Source organism: Pseudophryne corroboree, chromosome 12 (genome assembly GCF_028390025.1).
Source record: "Pseudophryne corroboree isolate aPseCor3 chromosome 12, aPseCor3.hap2, whole genome shotgun sequence".
Classification (NCBI taxonomy): Eukaryota; Metazoa; Chordata; class Amphibia; order Anura; family Myobatrachidae; genus Pseudophryne; species Pseudophryne corroboree.
This window is the reverse complement of record NC_086455.1, coordinates 163,026,650-163,047,527: the sequence shown is the minus strand read 5'-3', so window position 1 is coordinate 163,047,527 and position 20,878 is coordinate 163,026,650. Positions and strand designations below refer to the sequence as shown.

At 47.8% G+C, this 20,878-nt stretch overlaps 1 protein-coding gene across 6 annotated transcripts in view; it reads left to right on the top strand.

Annotated features, from left to right (window-relative positions):
- The window catches only part of GCH1 (GTP cyclohydrolase 1), a 37,771-nt gene that overhangs the window by 3,124 nt on the left and 13,769 nt on the right, over nt 1-20,878 (top strand). For all 6 annotated transcript variants that reach the window (XM_063948387.1, XM_063948386.1, XM_063948389.1 and 3 more), the window contains exons 2-4: nt 15-966; nt 14,023-14,132; nt 14,953-15,008. In XM_063948387.1, the coding sequence (XP_063804457.1) occupies nt 627-966; nt 14,023-14,132; nt 14,953-15,008 (506 nt within the window). In that variant the 5' untranslated portion in view covers nt 15-626. The remainder of the gene's footprint in view (nt 1-14; nt 967-14,022; nt 14,133-14,952; nt 15,009-20,878) is intronic.

Here is a 20,878-nt window from a genome sequence, read left to right as displayed (position 1 = left end):
TTTTTTTATTTTAGAGTTATCAACACTGCCGGAGGGGAGGGAGCGACTTGCGTGCGATTGTGTCTGCCGCTGAGTGCCTGTGCAGGCGAGAGAGCTCTGGCTGCACCCTGAGGAAGGTCTACTCTTTGCATTGCCAGCTCTGCAACCAGAACACAGACTGCCACAGTGCACTCACTGAGTGCGTCCTCCACTTCCAAGTCACTGTATTTCCTGACTGCCACAGCCCACAGACCTCCATTGCACTGTCCAGTGTATGGACCTTTCCCTGCTCCTGCTACCTGTCAGCTCTCAGCATTGGAGCCCATCCCCTAGACCTGCACACTATGCCACTGAATGGTAAGAGTGTCCCATAGAGTCTGTGCTGTGTGCAGTTGGACTGATCACCTGATGCGTCTCTCCTGACAGCTCTTTAGTTGTATTTGCCTGGAGATAGCAGGTGACATTGCCTATCGGTGTGCATCCTGATCCTATCACATGTTTTCAGGTACTTGCTACCTGGCCATGAACTTTCCTAAGTGACTGAGGAATTGTCACCTGAAGGGGGGCATCTTGTTGAAGAGTGGTTCCCAGCGGGGAGCAGAGATCACCGTTCTGCATTAAGCCACCAGTAGTACAGCTCTACAGTCATGGATCCTGCCAAGGCAAGGGCATTGCCAGAGAAGAAGCCAATGAACTGCAATGGTTTCGTGGCAGAGGAGGAGAAGAAGAAGGACTCTCCCACAGCATTGAGCCATGTGGAGCGGGGTAGATCTGGGGTCAGCACACCACCACTGGACAGCTGGAGAGAAGAAAGGACCCGCAGTGAAGAAGACAACGAGCTGCACCTCCCTTCACTGGCAGCAGCCTACAGCACCATCCTGAGAGCCCTAGGAGAGGACCCTGGTAGGCAGGGGCTGCTGAAGACACCATGGAGAGCTGCCACTGCCATGCAGTTCTTCACCAAAGGCTACCAGGAGACCATATCAGGTGAGTACTTCACCTAGGACTACCTCAGGCAACCTGTGTCTCTGCAGCGGGTGTGGGACTGCAAGTTCCAGCACATCCTGACAGCTGCCAAAGGGCACAGTTTGCCTAAGCCAGCCCCAGGGAATATACCACAGTATTAAATGAAAAGAATATAAAGTAGAATGTTATTTTAAAAGCATTGAAGGTATTTTCATGGATGTCTTGTATTGCTAGTTCATTACGTCTTGCTAATTACCATATGTGTAAAACCCCAACTATATCTTCTTTTTACTCAATATATGAATCTTGCGGTTAGTCACACAACAAGGACATGAACAGGTCACAAAGAAACTTTGCTCAGAAGTTTTGTGCAGTTGGTGCCCTAGTGTATCGTGATATTATTTTATTATTTCCTCTCCAGCAAGCGATATATAAGCTGCTATTCTATGTGTAAAATGCTGCCACTATATAGCATGGTAGTAAATATAATAGTAATTATAACATTATGCAAATATTGCAGCATGTAGCCAAGGTACAGCCCTCAAAACTTAAACACCTTTCATATATTCTCCTTCCATCATCTCTATGCTGAATGCATACTGGGCACTACTGTATGAATGGCTGACATTGCCCTATAATAATTGTGCGTCTTACATGCTAACATCACCCACCGCCATTCATTTACAGGAGAAACAAAATCATTTGTGTGGTTGGTAAAGTGCAAATAGTAGAAGAATAAATATGTTCCATAAATTAGGATGAGGACAATTATATGCTGCCCCTGCGTGTGTCTAGATTGCCTAAACCTGTGATTCCAAACCTCATTCCGCAAGGCACACTAACATGCCAGGTTTTAGTGATATCCATGCTTGAGCACAGATGATTAAATCAAAATAAAGTCACCTGTGCTCAAGTAAAAAACGTAAAACCTCGTTAGTGTGTCTGAGGACCTCATTAAACATAGAAACCTAGAATTTGACGGCAGATAAGAACCACTTGGCCCATATAGTCTGCCCCTTTTTTACCATATTTTTACCTCAAACCTTATTTGATCCTTATTTCTTTGTATGGATACCCTTATGTCTATCCCATGCATGTTTACATTGCTCTGCTGTCTTAGCCTCTACCACCTCTGATGGGAGGCTATTCCACTTGCCACCTACCCTTTCTGTGAAGTCATTTTTCCTCAGATTTCCCCTGAACCTCCCCCCTCCAGTCTCAGTGCATGTCCTCGTGTCCTATTGCTTCTCTTCATTTGGAGAATGTTTCCCTCCCAGACTTTGTTAAAACCCTTCATATATGTGAAAGTTTCTATCATGTCCCCCCTTTCCCTTCTCTGCTCCAAACTATACATATTGAGATTTTTTAGGCTTTCTGGGTATGTTTTGTGATGTAGGCCATGCACCATTTTAGTTGCCCTTCTTTGTACGGCCTCTAATGTATTTATAGCCTTCTGGAGATATGGCCTCCAGAACTAAACACAGTATTCTAGATGAGGCCGTACCAATGACCTATACAGTCAATGCCTATTGGTTGGAGGGAGGGGTGTGGTACCAACAGGCCTCTGCCAACCAACCAATTATTATGGCCTTAAATTGACAAAATAAATTGACAACAGAGGTGACGTCATTGGGTGTTATTGACATACGTCATGACGACTGTTAGGGGTAATCATTCCCATTTTTAGGATCACTTTCTCTGAATTCTCTCAGTGGACACACGTGATGCAATTAGTACAAAACAATATGTTTATTTAGATATGTTCCAAAAAGTCAGCTACGGGCATATTTATGATAATGTGCTGTCTGCACATTATAGGAAGGATTCTGTGGGGGGTCATTCAGAGTTGATCGCTAGATAAAAATGTTCGCAGCGCAGCAATTAAATGAAAAAGTGGAACTTCTGCGCATGCGTATGCGGCGCAATGCGCACGCGCGACATACTTTCACAACAGCCGATGTAGTTTTACACAAGATCTAGCGAGGCTTTTCATTTGCAATGTCCGCCGCAGAGTGATTGACAGGAAAGGGGCATTTCTGGGTGTCAACTGACCGTTTTCAGAGAGTGTTCGAAAAAACGCAGGCGTGCCAGGAAAAACGCAGGCGTGGCTGGGCGAACGCAGGGCGTGTTTGTGACGTCAAATCCGAAACAGAACAGTCTGAAGTGATCGCAAGTGCTGAGTAGGTCTGGAGCTAGTCTAAAACTGCACAATTTTTTTTTGTACCGTTCTGCGATCCTTTCGTTCGCACTTCTGCTAAGCTAAAATACACTCCCAGAGGGCGGCGGCATAGCGTTTGCACGACTGCTAAAAACTGCTAGCGAGCGATCAACTCGGAATGACCCCCTGTGTCTCTGCAAATTCAGGGATCTTTAGGTATTGGGGCTTGTAACAGCAAGTTGTGGAAAGTCTGCCCTTTATTCCGAATGGTAGCATAGAACGAAAAGTTTATGGATCAAAGATGTAACGTACACGCTAATGAATCCCATAACTTCAGGGCACGTTATGGACGTCTTTTTCTTTTCCCAAGGTCTATAGGGGCAAAAGTTTCCTTGAGGGTTTATTATGTAAATCTAAACCCTACCCTATATTTATCCACTTTCTTTTAACACCTTCCCTCATCAGAAGTTCCAGCCATGTCTGGGAAGTTGGCTGCAGTTCTCAGCCTGTGGCCAGTTAGCCCCATCCGCCATGTCCTCTTTCCAGCGCATTCCGAATGAACGGAGTGGTGCAAAAAATCTCTTGTTGTGAATACGATCAAACGTGATATTGATTTTGTGATGTGTGGCCAGAATCCGAACAGGGGCCAAAAAGACTCTGAAGCTGGCCACAAAGATGGAGGAACATCAGAAGAGTATGCGCTATATGTCTTCTCAAGAGAGTATAGACAATGGTTGAATATTCTATAGGGGATATAAGGTCTATTTTCTACATAAAGCCTTTGGAGAAAAAAGCAAAAACGCCACCTAAATGGATTTATGCTTTAAAATTTAATTTGATGTCTGGGAACGTACAATGAAAGCATTTTTAATTGAAGACTAATATTATTAATGTTGTCATAAATATCTCCAGCTTTTTACATTCTGGCCGTATATAAATTTATGGTCCATATTTCCTTAAAAGAAGATTTCCGGCGATAGGCCTTTTTTTAACCAAAGTCTTATAAGCTTTCCCTGCAGACGACATAGAATTACTCGTTTTACTCGTATTACTCGTTTTTCCTCAGGGCTCAAAAAGATTTTGTTGTGACGTGATACACGAAAGGCCCACATAACGTTGTCTATGAGAAACATTCCCACTTAGGTCAACTCCAGAAGCGTTAAGTGTCTGTCCCTCTACTTTATTTATTGTCATACCATAGCAGACTACTACCGGGAAGTGGATTCGTTTGAAATTAAATGGCAAATCTGATGGAATCATTGGGATTCTCTGTATTAAAACCGTTTCTCCAGTGCCACAGCCAGATAAAATAGTTGCTTCAATAATTTTTTTTTCCAGTTATTGGCGTCCCATTGCATATCTTCGTCGGGTTTAGATTACGTAATAATACAATAGGAACCCCCACTTTCAAAATCAGTTTGTGTGTATGGGCTGAGCGCCGCGTATATTCTCACACCAGCCGGTCTCCCATGCGCCTTACAATTGTCCCCTCCCCCATCCTCTGCCGGTTTGGCCTTCACCTTTTGACTTACGTTCCTATTGACGTTAGCTGTAAAACATATAGAAAAGCAAACATTAAAAATGAGTTTTACTTGAGGAAAAAGAATAGTTTTTCACATAAATTAAATAGGGACGGAAAATAAAAGGGAAAAACTGAACCTTCCTCGATAAATGCTCTATAGAATTGTGAAAAACGCATCAAAATCCATCCAGTGGTTCTTGAGATTATCCCGAACAAGCAGACAGACGCCTACCGGGAGACCTTTATTTTATACCATGTATACAGATAATGTGGAGGAGACATGAAATCAGGGGCGCCTCTAGAGAGCAGGAGGACCGTGTGCAGGCTCTGTCTAGCCGGAAGTGCTCCTCTCCTCTCCTCCCCTCTAGCCGGCAGCGCTCCTCTCCTCCCCTCTAGCCAGCAGCGCTCCCCTCCTCTTCTCCCCTCTAGCCGGCAGCGCTCCTCTCCTCTCCTCCCCTCTAGCCGGCAGCGCTCCCCTCCTCTCCTCCCCTCTAGCCGGCAGCGCTCCTCTCCTCCCCTCTAGCCGGCAGCGCTCCTCTCCTCCCCTCTAGCCGACAGCGCTCCCCTCCTCTCCTCCCCTCTAGCCGACAGCGCTCCCCTCCTCTTCTCCCCTCTAGCCGGCAGCGCTCCTCTCCTCCCCTCTAGCCGGCAGCGCTCCTCTCCTCCCCTCTAGCCGGCAGCGCTCCCCTCCTCTCCTCCCCTCTAGCCGGCAGCGCTCCTCTCCTCCCCTCTAGCCGGCAGCGCTCCCCTCCTCTCCTCCCCTCTAGCCGGCAGCGCTCCTCTCCTCCCCTCTAGCCGGCAGCGCTCCTCCCCTCTAGCCGGCAGCGCTCCTCTCCTCTCCTCCCCTCTAGCCGGCAGTGCTCCTCTCCTCCCCTCTAGCCGGCAGCGCTCCTCCCCTCTAGCCGGCAGCGCTCCTCTCCTCCCCTCTAGCCGGCAGCGATCAGCGCTCCCCTACTCCCCTCTAGCCGGCAGCGCTCCTCTCCTCTCCTCTAGCTGGCAGCGCTCCTCTCCTCCCCTCTAGCCGGCAGCGCTCCTCTCCTCCCCTCTAGCCGGCAGCGCTCCTCTCCTCCCCTCTAGCTGGCAGCGCTCCTCTCCTCCCCTCTAGCCGGCAGCGCTCCTCTCCTCCCCTCTAGCCGGCAGCGCTCCTCTCCTTCCCTCTAGCCGGCTCCTCTCCTCCCCTCTAGCCAGCAGCGCTCCTCTCCTCCCCTCTAGCCAGCAGTGCTCCTCTCCTCCCCTCTAGCCGGCAGTGCTCCTCTCCTCCCCTCTAGCCGGCAGGGCTCCTCTCCTCCCCTCTAGCCGGCAGCGCTCCTCTCCTTCCCTCTAGCCGGCAGCGCTCCTCTCCTCCCCTCTAGCCGGCAGTGCTCCTCTCCTCCCCTCTAGCCGGCAGTGCTCCTCTCCTCCCCTCTAGCCGGCACTGCTCCTCTCCTCCCCTCTAGCCGGCAGTGCTCCTCTCCTCCCCTCTAGCCAGCAGCGTTCCTCTCCTCTCCTCCCCTCTAGCCGGCAGCGCTCCTCTCCTCCCCTCTAGCCGGCAGCGCTCCCCTCCTCTCCTCCCCTCTAGCCGGCAGCGCTCCTCTCCTCTCCTCCCCTCTAGCTGGCAGCGCTCTTCTCCTCTCCTCCCCTCTAGCTGGCAGCGCTCCTCTCCTCCCCTCTAGCCGGCAGCCCTCCTCTCCTCTCCTCCCCTCTAGCCGGCAGCGCTCCTCTCCTCCCCTCTAGCCGGCAGCGCCCCTCTCCTCTCCTCCCCTCTAGCCGGCAGCGCCCCTCTCCTCTCCTCCCCTCTAGCAGGCAGCGCTCCACTCCTCCCCTCTAGCCGGCAGCGCTCCTCTCCTCTCCTCCCCTCTAGCTGGCAGCGCTCCACTCCTCCCCTCTAGCCGGCAGCGCTCCTCTCCTCCCCTCTAGCCGGCAGTGCTCCCCTCCTCTCCTCCCCTCTAGCCGGCAGCGCTCCCCTCCTCTCCTCCCCTCTAGCCGGCAGCGCTCCTCTCCTCCCCTCTAGCCGGCAGCGCTCCTCTCCTCTCCTCCTCTAGCCGGCAGCGCTCCCCTCCTTCCCTCTAGCCGGCAGCGCTCCTCTCCTCCCCTCTAGCTGGCAGCGCTCCTCTCCTCCCCTCTAGCCGGCAGCGCTCCTCTCCTCTCCTCCCCTCCCCTCTAGCCGGCAGCGCTCCTCTCCTCTCCTCCCCTCTAGCCGGCAGCGCTCCTCTCCTCCCCTCTAGCCGGCAGTGCTCCCCTCCTCTCCTCCCCTCTAGCCGGCAGCGCCCCTCTCCTCTCCTCCCCTCTAGCCGGCAGCGCTCCCCTCCTCCCCTCTAGCCGGCAGTGCTCCTCTCCTCCCCTCTAGCCGGCAGCGCTCCTCTCCTCTCCTCCCCTCTAGCCGGCTCCCCTCCTCTCCTCCCCTCTAGCCGGCAGCGCTCCTCTCCTCCCCTCTAGTCGGCTCCTCTCCTCTCCTCTAGCCGGCAGTGCTCCTCTCCTCCCCTCTAGCCGGCTCCCCTCCTCCCCTCTAGCCGGCAGCACTCCTCTCCTCCAGAGAGGTAAGTATTAAAAAATGGGTGCAGGGTGTGCGTTGTGTGCCCGCCCCTGGACTCTGGGGGCCCATGTGCACCGCACCCACTGCACCCATTGTAAGTACGCCAGTGCATGAAGGGCAGCTTGCAACTTCTGCTCAGCATGATGGGATCTGTAGTACCTTGTGTAATAGACAAATAACCCGTTTGTACAGGGGACTTTGTACATGCTGCCACACTACAATCCCCACCGTCTTGTAACCAGTGTCTGCTTTGCAGAATTCATAGTCACTCGTCAACCTCCTGCAGGTTGTAGACCTCTGCCCTTGATCAATAGACTTTACTCATACAAGATCTACATCAGAGCTAGTTACATTTTAACCTAACAAATCACAAGCGTGAGCCGGTGATCGATACAGTAACGTTCTAGGGCTGTTTTGTATAGATTTCGATAAAAGTAAACATTACTGCATTATACGGGTGACAAGTGACACCGTCCGCAGGATTCTGAAGGCACGGATCTAGATGCAGGGATGGTCCAACTCTGGGCTTAAGTTTACGCTGAAAAATAGTGTTGCACACAAAGGGGGTAATTCAGACCTGGTCGCTCGCTAGCGTTTTTGCAGCACTGCGATCAGGTCAGAACTGCGCATGCGTATGTACCGCAATGCGCAGGCGTGTCGCACGGGTACAAAGCGGTTCGTTGCTCTGCAATGGGTTTGTGCAAAGAATCCATTCGCATGGGCGATCGCAAGAAGATTGACAGGAAGAAGGCGTTTGTGGGTGTCAACTGACCGTTTTCTGGGAGTGTTTGGGAAAACGCAGTCGTTCCCAAGCGTTTACAGGGCGGGTGTCTGACGTCAATTCCGGCCTCGGACAGGCTGAAGTGATCGCAGCGGCTGAGTAAGTCCTGGGCTACTCAGAGACTGCACAAGATCTTTTTGTACCCCTCGGCTGTACATGCGATCGCACACTTGCACAGCTAAAATACACTCACCTGTAGGCGGCGACTACCTGATCGCAGCAGTGCAAAAACCAGCTAGCGAGCGATCAGGGCTGAATTACCCCCCAAGCCCTGTACTGAGACCAGTCGCAGATGTATCAGATGTACAGCACATACGCTTCCAGACAATGGCTATTAGGCATCAGTATAACTGCTAAGACAGCAGAAACAAGTCTCTCATTTATAATAATAATAATTGTAAAACAATATGGTGCCATAGGCGTCCTGTGATACCTCAGCGGTATCTCTGTGTAGTGCTGTAGGTAGCAGGCTGGGGACCAAGCTGGGAAAATGACATTAGACAGGCAGGGGGAGGGAGACGTGCTCTGGTGAGAAGGGAGGGGGTAGGTAGGAATGGTGTATACAGCAGAGAAAGGAAAGACTGTGATTTGGATGGACACACATGAAGATGTTAGTACATACTATAGCTCCTTCCAAACAGCCACCACTAAATATATATACAGTAGACATCCACAGGTGCGGCATTCGGATCAGTGGCGAATTCCACTGATACAATAGCCATAAATCAACGTTTCAGTATACTGGGCCTTAATCAGCTTTAGTCGCAAAATGACAAAATCACAAATCGGGCAATTATCGGCAGACTGCGCATGCGCTGCAAACGCATTGCGCGTGCGCGAAGGTCGAGATGCAATCGCAGCCTTAGTGAAATGCGATAACAATTTGATTGACAGGAAGTGACCGTTCGTGGGTGTTAAGTAACATGGCGTTTTTCGGGAGTGGTTGGAAAAATGCAGGCGGGTGATGGCTTTGCTGGGCGTGTATCTGATCGCTTGCGATTGAAAACATGGCGCAGGTGTGACTTCATTCTCATTATTCTGAGTATCCCTGAGTCATCTGCAACTGTCTATGGAACTCAGATTTTACGTTTGCGTCGTAATTCTGCTGATGCATACGCAGATTTGCAGTTGCATCAGTAAGTGTTTTTTTTTTAATCTTTGTGGGCGGATCTTCACATGCGATTTTCAGCAGTAGCGGTTTTGAGACGATTGCAATTAATGTCTTAATAGCGATCTATGGTGAATTAGGCCTTTGTATACTATTTTCAGCATAGTATTAATTATACTGATATGTTGATTTAAGGCTATTGTGTACAGTACCGTTTCTCACTGATCTGAGTGCTGCATCCTAGGTCTCCTATTTATCTATTTGTGATGGCACCAAATCCAGACATATATTGATTTCTAGGAGTATCTATCTATCTATCTATCTATCTATCTATCTATCTATCTATCTATCTATCTATCTATCTATCTAATCTATCTGTCGCCAATGGAGTGGGAATAGATCCTGAGCCTGCAAGGTGACGGCATTCTGGCGGGCGGAATGCCGCTTTCGGGATGTTGACAGCTGGCATGTCATCTGCTGGAAATACATACGGAACCCATGGCACGGTAGCCACATGACTAGCGGAACAGGAGAGTACTGGACGGAACAGTTTTCTGTTACATACAGAAGAATCTGCTTCATTAAAAAGCTGCGTCCAACAGACGTGGGCAGACTGTGGAGGTCTGGCTTTAGTAGAACTACTGAACTCAGCATACGCATTCCTAAATTCATTTTGCTGATGAAAGAGGCAAAATCTTTTGCATTCTGTGCTTGAACAGAAAATGATTTTAAACTATACCTACTCCCCAACACTTTGCCTTACGGGTATTCTTTTGGGGCTCACATTGCTCAGACACTCCCAGGGATGTGTTTCTACAGAGAGAGATGTATGTAAATCCCCCCTCTCTCAGATCCTGCATCAGCCCATCCGTCTCTCCGCGCGCCCTTTCATCCTCCTGTCACTTCCCAGGCAGCCTTTATAAATGGCTTTGTGTGCTCTGTGCCTGGCACCTGGTGTTTGGCTAATACTGAGAGATGCCGTATTTCTGGCTGGATGTATGCAGGTGGAAGCTCTTAGCACATCCTGATAACCAGATCAATGGGTGACGCAAGCAGCGACATTATCCATTAACAAGCACGTGTCCTAACAGCATTTCAGTACTAATCATTTCACTTTCATCTTAAAGCATGATGGACGCCATCTGGACTTCTGCCCTACGGCCAATGGGGCCTGCCAGACGTGATTCTCATCCCTGCATCCGCATCCCTTCCATTGTTTGGGAGAACCGTAGTATTGCTCAGTTTTCCGGGTGGACTATCAGAAATCCGGGAGACACGCGGATTGTCGGCATTTGTATCTAAATGATCATTTCAGTTGTATCCCACTGCTTAATGTATTGCCCCTCTGCATATGAAGATGGCGGAAGCCCATTGTAGCCTACGGGCTACTCATACCAGATGCAGCTGGTAGAGGCTTCCCCCAGAACCCGGATGTCTGATGTTCCTCCGCCATTGATACCTTTTCATTGGCCGGCCACACACAGCGCATAACTCCACCGCCCCAATACAAGACTTAGGGTGACATTTACTAAGCAGTGATAAGAGCGGAGAACTGAGTCAGTGGAGAAGTGGCCCCATCAACCAATCAGCGGCTCTGTATCATTTTATAGTATGCAAATTATAGATGTTACTTCAGTGCTGATTGGTTGCCATGGGCAACTTCTCCACTGGATCACTTCTCTGCTCTTATCACTGCTTAGTAAATGTCCCTCTTAGGGGTCTATTTACTAAGCCTTGGGTGGAGATAAAGTGGCCGGAGATAAAGTACCAGCCAATCAGGGCTTAGTAAATAGACCCCTTAGCCACTGCTCCCCTTCCATGACTGGCCTGCCATCTTCCAGGTATGTTCATCGATGGTACAAACTGGAGAAGGCTTCTTGCTATTTTACAAAGATCGATTTCCATGCCTGATACGTCACCGGTTTTGGATCGAATTTAGAGACCTGTTGTTTTAATAGAATCAATGAAAAAACAGCAGCGATATAATTCCGTGTTCCCTGGCGCCTCTTGCTTCCTGTGCATGCAAAGGCGCATCTCCCGCTCCAGTGTGCATGCATTCGTATCTACTGTAACAGCGCAGGCGCAATATAAATGTAATACCTAACGGCGCATGTGTCAAAAATAAAAGCGATCTTATAGAAGATTGATATTATGTTACCAATCTTATCTTCTGCATTAAACACAGACCTGGCAATCCAGAATCTATCCAAAATATTGATGCAGGGACCCCTAATTCACTATCTCTACCCCAGTGGTACCGTTGATGGTGAACCAGTCAATGGTCATCCCTAATTACCTTTACTGGACAGCCCTGCTTCTCATTACATGTTTTATTATTATTATTATTATTATTATTAAAGTCCAAGGTGTATGCAGTGCAAAACTGTCCTGAGGGCTTGGGACTTTGGACCCTCTCCAAAAGGAGACGGGCCTGTTTCTCCCCATCCCCTCAAAGATAAAAGGCCCTTCACTGAAGCTACGGGAGAACCCTTGACATCCTCGAACCCCCGGAGCCAAAAGGCCACTAAGGGGGCAAGGGTCTTTCAGGTTTCCCTTTACATAAGGCTCTGGGTCACAACCTTTTCACCCCAGTGTTGGCTGAAGCTTCCCCCCTGGGGAATAGAGTCTTCAGCTATCCCTACAAGGAGAGAGCCTCAAGTAACTTGGAAAAAGGGTGGCCCATAAGGGTCTCGCCCAAACCCCCTCAAATGTGAGACAATCATGGGGGGAAAAAAAGTGTTGTAAAAAGTGCAAATAAATAAATAGACCCCAGACTTTCGTTCAGGAGTATAAAAAATTGCCCTTGCCCCGGCCAGATGCCTAGGCCAAAGGAAATATAGTGCCACCTGAATAAAAACGTAAAATAAAGTACCATACTAGTGCAGAGGTGTGCTCCACCAATAATGCATTTCCAGCCTCAGGTTTTGGGTAACTGGCCTCTTTGCCAGGTGACGGCCCATTCCAATAATTATGTTTATATGCAACCTTTCACCTCTTCCCAGAGAGATCATAGAGATTGCAGATATACTTCTAAGGCGTCACGATTATCTGCAAATCCAGTGTCTCTGAAATGTTACCGAATGCTGATGACATTACAGAAACGGCATCTGGCAGTGGTCTGAAGCCTCCTTTAAAAAGTAGGAGAGGAGGAAATATTCCACACTTTAGGGAAAACACGCAAACCATCGAAGGAGGGACTTCTGAGATATTCCCTTATTTTGCAATAGTTGTTTTCAATTACTATGTTAGAATAAAAATAAAACTTTGCTGACATTTATAGGAAAGCATCCCATTAATTCACAAAGAACCAGTGATCTGGAGGCACGAGGCACAAATGGTGTCTTCTGGCTACAAGGCGGCTCATTGTTTTTTTTAAACACTGTTAGTACATCTCGCCCAATTTTATTTAATTTTACTTCTTGACGCTGCCGTCTGTGACATTCCCAGAATCCCCTCTGCACTTCCCCTTATCCAGCCCGTACGACAGGCGACATTCAAAGTGTGATTAACTTAATGAGAGAGAGCAAATGACGCAAATTTGCGTTACCACGGTTACCTGTGCGAGGCAGACAGGACACAGGAAATTAAACCGTCCTGTTATCACATTCTGTGCTGTATATAGATCCCATCGCAGAGGCAGGAAATAACAAGCTGCCGAAATAGCCATAAAATATCAAGAGTCAATATTGTTCCCTCGCTCCCCCCTCCGTCCCCCTCCCCAAACCAGAATCCAACATCTGTTCTGTGCAATTTGCTGGCTGGGGGGACTGTACATAAACAGGGAGGATGGAACCGACAGCAAGGGACACCATCGTCATTCTGGCCTGGATGGATGACATGAGATGACAAGCGAAGATCGTTATAATTGAAGCCATGCTGACAAATGAGTATACAGGAGTATTTTTGTATTTCTAAACGACATGAATATCCTGCCATGCAATACATCACTGCCTTACTCTACATACAGATTGCGTAAATAGCGCACGTTCTACAGCAGAGGACACTTAGGGGTAAATTTACGAAGGTGGGAGGTTTTTTAAGAACTGGTGATGTTGCTCAAGGCAGCCAATCAGATTTTGCTTAACATTTATCTAGCTGCTTCTAGAAGATAATGGATTCCATTCGGACAGTCGTTGGGTAAGATTCTCATTAGGAAAGAGCTGTACAGTTCTGTGCTGGAAGAGGGGTTTTGAGGTGCTTTAAAAAAAAATTAAAAATTCTATTACAGCTATTGTTGAACTTCATACTCAGCAGAGGCCATGTCCCTCCTGGTGCTTGTAGTTCCACAAGCGCCTGCAAACACAAACAGTCCGGCTGCCCAAGGATTCTGTGGCATATTGCCTCTCCAGTAATACTTATTTCTAACAGTGACCCCCCAGCACCCTCCAGTGCTAACAGGAGTGAGGGTACAAAGCCTTGGTAGCACCAATTCTTCTAGGAACCAGGCATAACTAAGCTCCCCCTTATTGCCATACCTCTCAAATAGGATAATTCACCATAATGTGCTGTAGCCACCCCACCACAACTAGCCATGCCCCCTCACCCCCCAGTATACAAGCCCACACAATAAGGTGGCCACCCTTGGTGTTACCCATCATGGGGCTGGTTGGCTTTTGGATTTGAAGCTTGCTAGTTCTAAAAAAAAAAAAAAGCAAATCATCAATGTCATCTCAACCCTCCCCGGGCCCCTCGTGCAGAACATCTTCCAGGGGTCCATGTAGTTATTGATAATGATTGTTGCATCCTTACACCAGAGTTTTTCCATCACTTTCATTGTGGGTTCCAGCACAACATTAAGACCTCATTGCATGTATACAAACACCCCCACCCCACAAATGTAAGACACCTTGCCCTTTATGCCTGCTACGTTTGTCCCTGGTCACGGGTGAGGTATGGTGGGCGGGTGACCTTTGTCATAAATGGCCTCTGCTCTGTCTGCAGTGTCCACTGTCCAGTTAGCACTGATAATTTCTCCAATTCCCCTAATCTCTTGCAGACGTGCTGAACGACGCCATCTTTGATGAGGACCACGATGAGATGGTGATCGTGAAGGACATCGACATGTTTTCTATGTGTGAGCATCATTTGGTTCCCTTCGTTGGAAAGGTAAAATTTAGGCACCAGAAGGTTTGGTACCTTTGGAGTGGGTAACGCAGCTCCGTAGACGCACCCACCTCTCCCCAGCCCCCTCAAAGCGACGTGATTTAGTAGACCCAGTCACTTATGGCAGCGAGGTCAGAGAAGACTAGGAACATCCCTTGGGAATATTTCAGCCAATATTTCAGCATCCTTGTTGGATTTGTACCAAACAATCATCTGACAGGATTTTTGGTCAACAGACTCCAACTCTTCCACGGTTTCTGTCAGGGGCTGTTAGGCCCAGATTTATCAAGCCTTGGAGAGTGATAAATTGCACCAGCCAATCAGCTCCTAACTGTAATTTTTTCAAACCCAGCCTGTAACACGACAGTTAGGAGCTGATTGGCTGGCACTTTATCGCCGTGAAATTTATCACTGTCCAAGGCTTGATAAATCTGGGTCTGAAATCCTCCACTCTCACCGCTCCTGACGCTGTGTTCTAAATCCTTTTATCCAACAGACAGAGCCTGGGGATGTGCTCTGAGGTCAGTGTGAATAAAGCCGGGCAGACCTGGTATCGGGGCTGCCAATTATTGTGTCTCATAATTCTCGCTGCACAAATGCACAGGCCGGCGGCGTTTTTATTTATTGCATAGAATTAGAAGCAGAAAGCAGGTCGCCGGGTTCTATTCTCTATAGAACGTGTTACAGTATAATGTACATCAGTCCCTCCGCCTGTTATGTCATTATTGCTCCTCTTTCCACCCATCTGTATCTTTCTATATGGCCGCGTGTGTGTTATGGTAGGTTTGTGGCACATATTCACCGCCTGTCTCTGTCTCCACAGGTGCACATAGGCTATCTGCCAAACAAGCAAGTGCTGGGGCTCAGCAAGCTGGCCAGGTGAGTGGGGACTGCGCATTAAATACATTTATCAGACAACGGGGAAAGCCGGCTAGGAGCCCTGTAGTGACAAGAGGCAGCCGGGGACGGTGGTCAAGATGAATAGATGGCTCCTGAGTAATAATAAGCAGTGATATTGATTATTATATAACAGAAACCTGCTGGACGGCACTAAGGAGCAAAACTATATATATGTATGTACAGGAGACATAGCCTGTCAGAACCCAGAGCAGCCTGCCAGAAGATGCAAGATGGCCGCCACCCGCCTGAGTCAGCAGCACTGCAGTCAGGGACATGCAGGCGATGGGCAAACAGTATTAGTTCCCACAGCGCCTGCACCTCGCGACACTGACTGGTGCCCTTTCTGCCCCCGTACCAGCATGCGCCATTATGTGCCCCATTACCCATGTGTGACGCTGACCCAGTCCCCATTACCCATGTGACCCCCGCATTACCTACTCTGTGGCTCTATGACAGACGATTCGAAGTGTTGATTATTTTGTTTGCTAATTAACATGATAGCGAATTAATTCATATTGTAGCCTATGTTTCTTTGTTTAGCCAACCCAATCAAAATCGGTTCAGTGGATCTCGAGTTTATTGCGAACATACAGTACATACAAACAAACGATTTTATATATTTATAAACAATAGGCTTTAATCCACGGCACACCACCATCTGCGGTGCTGAGGTATGTTATCACACCATTTAAATAAAAAATAAAAATAATAATAATATTAATTATATATATATATATGTAGAAAATGAAGAATAGCGCCTAGGACAGTCCTAATAAAAACACACGAGTAAAGAAATACGTAGAATGAATCTACCTAAAATCATTCAACACCCCCCATCGATCAGTGGGTGGCAGCTCCTGCCCAATAGTGAGGTAAAAATGTAGAAAATGGAGTGCAAAGTGGCGCCTACTGGTGTTTAACGTAAAGTAATTTATATGTGATAATTCACCATGTGAGATGTGGAGAAAGTGAAATATTTAAGAGAACAACTTATCTCTACGCACGTCTTCAGTTCTGATGACACTTTGAAGCATGTAAATGAAAAAAGACAAGAGAGGAACATAGGGGGTGATTCCGAGTTGTTCGCTCATTATTTTTTTCCGCTACGGAGCGATTAGTCGCAAACTGCGCATGCGCAATGTACGCAGCGCGCCTGCGCCAAGTAAATTAGCTCAAAAGTTTGGTATTTTACTCACGGCGTAACAAAGTTTTTTCATCGTTCTGCTGATCGTAATGTGATTGACAGGAAGTGGGTGTTTCTGGGCGGAAACTGACCGTTTTCTGGGAGTGTGCGGAAAAACGCAGGCGTGTCAGGGAAAAACGCGGGAGTGTCTGGAGAAACGGGGGAGTGGCTGGGCGAACGCTGGGCGTGTGTGTGACGTCAAACCAGGAACGAAACTGACTGAACTGATCGCAGTGGCAGAGTAAGTCTCGAGCTACTCAGAAACTGCTAAGAAATTTCTATTCGCAATTCTGCTAATCTTTCGTTCGCAATTCTGCTAAGCTAAGATACACTCCCAGAGGGCGGCGGCTTAGCGTGTGCAATGCTGCTAAAAGCAGCTAGCGAGCGAACAACTCGGAATCACCCCCATAGTGTATACTGTATAAAACAAATGCTCCTAATTAGGAACCCTGCTGGTCCCAAAAATCAAATGAAAGCATGGTTATATAAAAAGTAAACAAATGTAATATACAGTCCTGAGGCAAATGCAGGTAGCAAACGTACAGGATAAAAAAAACATAAAAACAGCTTATCTGTCCACTCTGGGAAGTTCATGGCTGAGCAGCAAGTTCCTTGTCCCAACGCGTTTCGTCCTATTGCAATGGACTTCATGAAGTTATTTGCAATAGGACGAAACGCGTTGGTACAGGAACTTGCTGCTCAGCCCTGAACTTCCCAGAGTGGACAGATAAGCTGGTTTTTTTTTGTTTTTTATCCTGTACGTTTGCTACCTGCAGTTGCCTCAGGACTGTATATTAAATTTGTTTACCTTTTATATAACCATGCTCTCATTTGATTTTTGGGACCAGCAGGGTTTCTAATTAGGAGCATTTGGTTTATAAAGTATACACTATGTTCCCCTCTTGTCTTTTTTAATTTACATGCTTCAAAGTGTCATCAGAACTGAAGACGTGCGTAGAGATAAGTTGTTCTCTTAAATATTTCACTTTCTTCACGTCTCACATGGTGAATTATCACATATAAATTACTTTACGTTAAACACCAGTAGGCGCTCCTTTGCACTCCATTTTCTACACACACACACACACACACACACACACACACACACACACACACACATAGTAGAAAAACAAAAAGGCATTGGAACGCAGTAAAGTATATATGTTCAGTACGTGTACAATATGTATAGTGCCAATAGGGAATCATCGTCTTTACTATTTGTCACTTTACACCACGGAAAATGCAATAAATTAAATGACACATTTTCCCAGCTTTATTCACACATCATACACTCAACAGAATCTTACTAAAATGGCATTAGTAAATGACCTGGTTTGGATAAGTGTTTATACGTACCCTGAGAAACCATTATAAACTTTCTCAGTTATAACCAATGAGCTACCAGATGACAGAACATGCCAGTTGGCCACCACCTGACAACAACTATAATGGATCTGATCCCACTACCAGTAGTGCCTGATAGTGCAAATAATTCACCATAGATGGACAGGTGCTTTCTAAAAGTGCTCCAAGACACCGCTGTGGAAAGGCACAAGCTAGGAGAAGGAAACAAAAACAATTTCAAGGGCTCTTACTCTCCCTCTATGCAACGGGCAAAGCATTATTAAGTGTGGGCATAATGAATGTCTGTATTTTGACCGTCGGTGTTGGCGCAACCAACAGCAGAACTTCTCATTAGATAAAATGTGTAAATATAGCTGGAATAAATTAGATTTCATGTACAGATGGGTCCACATTTATCTTGACTTCTCTGCTGCGCCTAGGCACACCATGGTATATTAACATAAACCCTTCATCTATTGTTCTCAGCTGCAATACAATACAGAGAACAATACATCACGGGATTAGGTCATTACAGCAGGGGATTAAGTCTGATTGACCTGGCTCAATTAATCCTATTAAAGGCCAAGATGAAGATGGACCCATCTGTATGTTATTTTCCAGGGTGCAATGTAATGTAAGGCCTTTGACAAGTTATGATAATTATCCATATGCACTCTGGGGGCCATTCCGACCTGATCGCTCGCTGCAGTTTCTCGCAGCGCAGCGATCGGGTCAGAAATGCGCATGCCATCCGTTGTTGCCTAGCGATTGCCTCTGAGGCAGAGGCGGTCGCTGGGCGGGAGGGGGCTGGACGGCGGCGTTAAGCCACCATTTAGGGGGCGCGGTCCGGCCATCGCAGGCGTGGCCGAACCGTTGGGGGGGCCATGACGTCACACGCAGCCGCTGCAGGCCGGTGAGCGACGAGTAGCTCCCGGCCAGCACGGTAAAGCTGCGCTGGTCGGGAGCTACTCTTGAAGTGCAAAGGCATCGCCGCTGTGCGATGCCTTTGCACTTCTGCGGGGGGGAAGGGGGGGGGGGGCGGCACTGACATGCGGGACGGGATAGTCCTGTGCTGGGCGCCCCCCCGCATGTCAGTGTGAATGATCGTAGCTGTGCTAAATTTAGCACAGCTACGATCAACTCAGAATGACCCCCATGATTTTGCCCAACTGCTAACAAATTTCCTAATTCTACAATGTCTGTCCTGAGTCAGATCTGCATAGCGGGACCCTTGGACATAACTAGCGTCATTCTTGTTCTGATTAATACCTAGTATGGACCTGTCCAACACCTCCCCATCTCTAGGTGCAAATCTTTCTATCCCCACAGACTCTGCTATTGTGGTCACCCTAAAGAGAGCTATTCTCCGGAGGGGAGAAACAGCCGGGCACGTCGGAGGGTGGGCCTGAGCGTCTAGGACAGTATACCTCACCCCCATTACAGTAAATCACACAAATTACCTTTTAGTCCACCCCCTCCGGCCTCCATACAGACTTGCGATTTTCTGAAGTTGCTCTATATTCTGCCCACTTCACTAGAAAGTGGGTGGGATGCAAGAGGCATACCCACTCTTCTGGGGGTGTGGGGAACTACCCAAAAATTGGGGGTTACGAGTGTCTTCCAGGAGAGTAGGTAAGTATAGAGTGAGCCCTTCGTTTATTTAAAAGACAGTGGTGGCAGCCGTAGTCATGAGAATGCGTCCTATCAATTTATTAGGAACCAATTTCATCACTGTCAATTCAGCCTATCAAATAATCCCGAGCCATGCCCTAGAATAGCCTATAGAGCAATATTCTATACAGAGAGGAGCCATTTCATCCTGCAGCACCACCCACTGGTCTGAAGTGGTATTGCAGCACGGTTGTTTCATTCCCAGACGAGTTAAATTTTTGACCCTGCGAGAATTTATTTCACACTGTCCACAGAGACTTCCACCATAGGAGAGTATACACTGACATTATCCCTTAACAATGGTTTATAAAGGATTACTTGCAAATATTTTTTTAATTTATTTAATTCTACATTTTATCCTTCACAGTGTAGACCTTTTATTTCCAATTACATTTGACATTTAATACCACAGAGGTTCCTGGCGATGAAACTAGCAGGAACATTTATTGTGGATTTGATGGAAAAGTAAAAAATAAAATAAAATTATTTTGAAATGTAATAACCAAGGGTCAGATATCTGTAATGCGTATTTACACAGACATAGGAAATGCGTACACTAGGCGACAATGGTGGTCATTCCGAGTTGATCGCTAGCTGCATTCGGTCGCTGTGCAGCGATGAGGCAAAAAATCAGCACTTCTGCGCATGCGTATGCGGCGCAATGCGCACGCGCAACGTACTATTACAACGACCGATATAGTTTCACACAGGGTCTAGCGAAGCATTTCAGTCGCATTAGTGGCCACAGAGTGATTGACATGAAGTGGGTGTTTCTGAGTGGTAACTGACCGTTTTCAGGGAGTGTTCGGAAAAACGCAGGCGTGGCTGGGCGAACGCAGGGCATGTTCATGACGTCAAAACAGGAACTGAACAGTATGAAGTGATCGCAAGCGCTGAGTAGGTATTGAGCAACTCTAAAACTGCACAAAAAAACTTTGCCGCCGCTCTGCGATCCTTTCGTTCGCACTTTTGCTAAGCTAAAATACACTCCCAGAGGGCGGCGGCATTGCGTTTGCACGGCTGCTAAAAACAGCTAGCGAGCCAACAACTCAGAATGACCACCCCTAACCCTTAACATAACCCTCTACTGTTGACACTGTGAATTGCTGACATTCTGGCGTCGATATAATGACTACATACCCCTAAACCCACAAACTTTCACTACACCGCACCAACCGGACAGATAGAAAGTCTCTGATAACTGCGCCCAAAGCACAACAAGCTGCAAAACATATCCATCGCTGTAATTAGCCGCACGCCGGCGGAAACTGCTGCGCAGGCGACAGAGTAAACGGGTGTTTCCTCACAGCACCTTTTACTTCTGCCCCCCCTTTCAGCGCAGCATGCTGTTACCCAGGTGCAAAGTTACTTTATTTCCAGCTGAGAATCAGGCCTGTGTCTGCCAGCGGTACGCATTAGAAAACGAAAGCTATGCCCGACTGGTTTCTGTAGGTTAAGCACCTATTATACACAGCGGCTTATGCGTAGTGTTCAGCTCACATGATTAATCTGTGTCACTCGGCTAGCCTGGCGTGGGCATAATCTGTGGTGACTCAGTTTATTGTTCTATGGAACGTCCCAGCTGACATCACAGAGCCTTGCGTCACCTGCCAGCTCACTCAATGACAGGCTCCAATAAGGGATGAGGTAC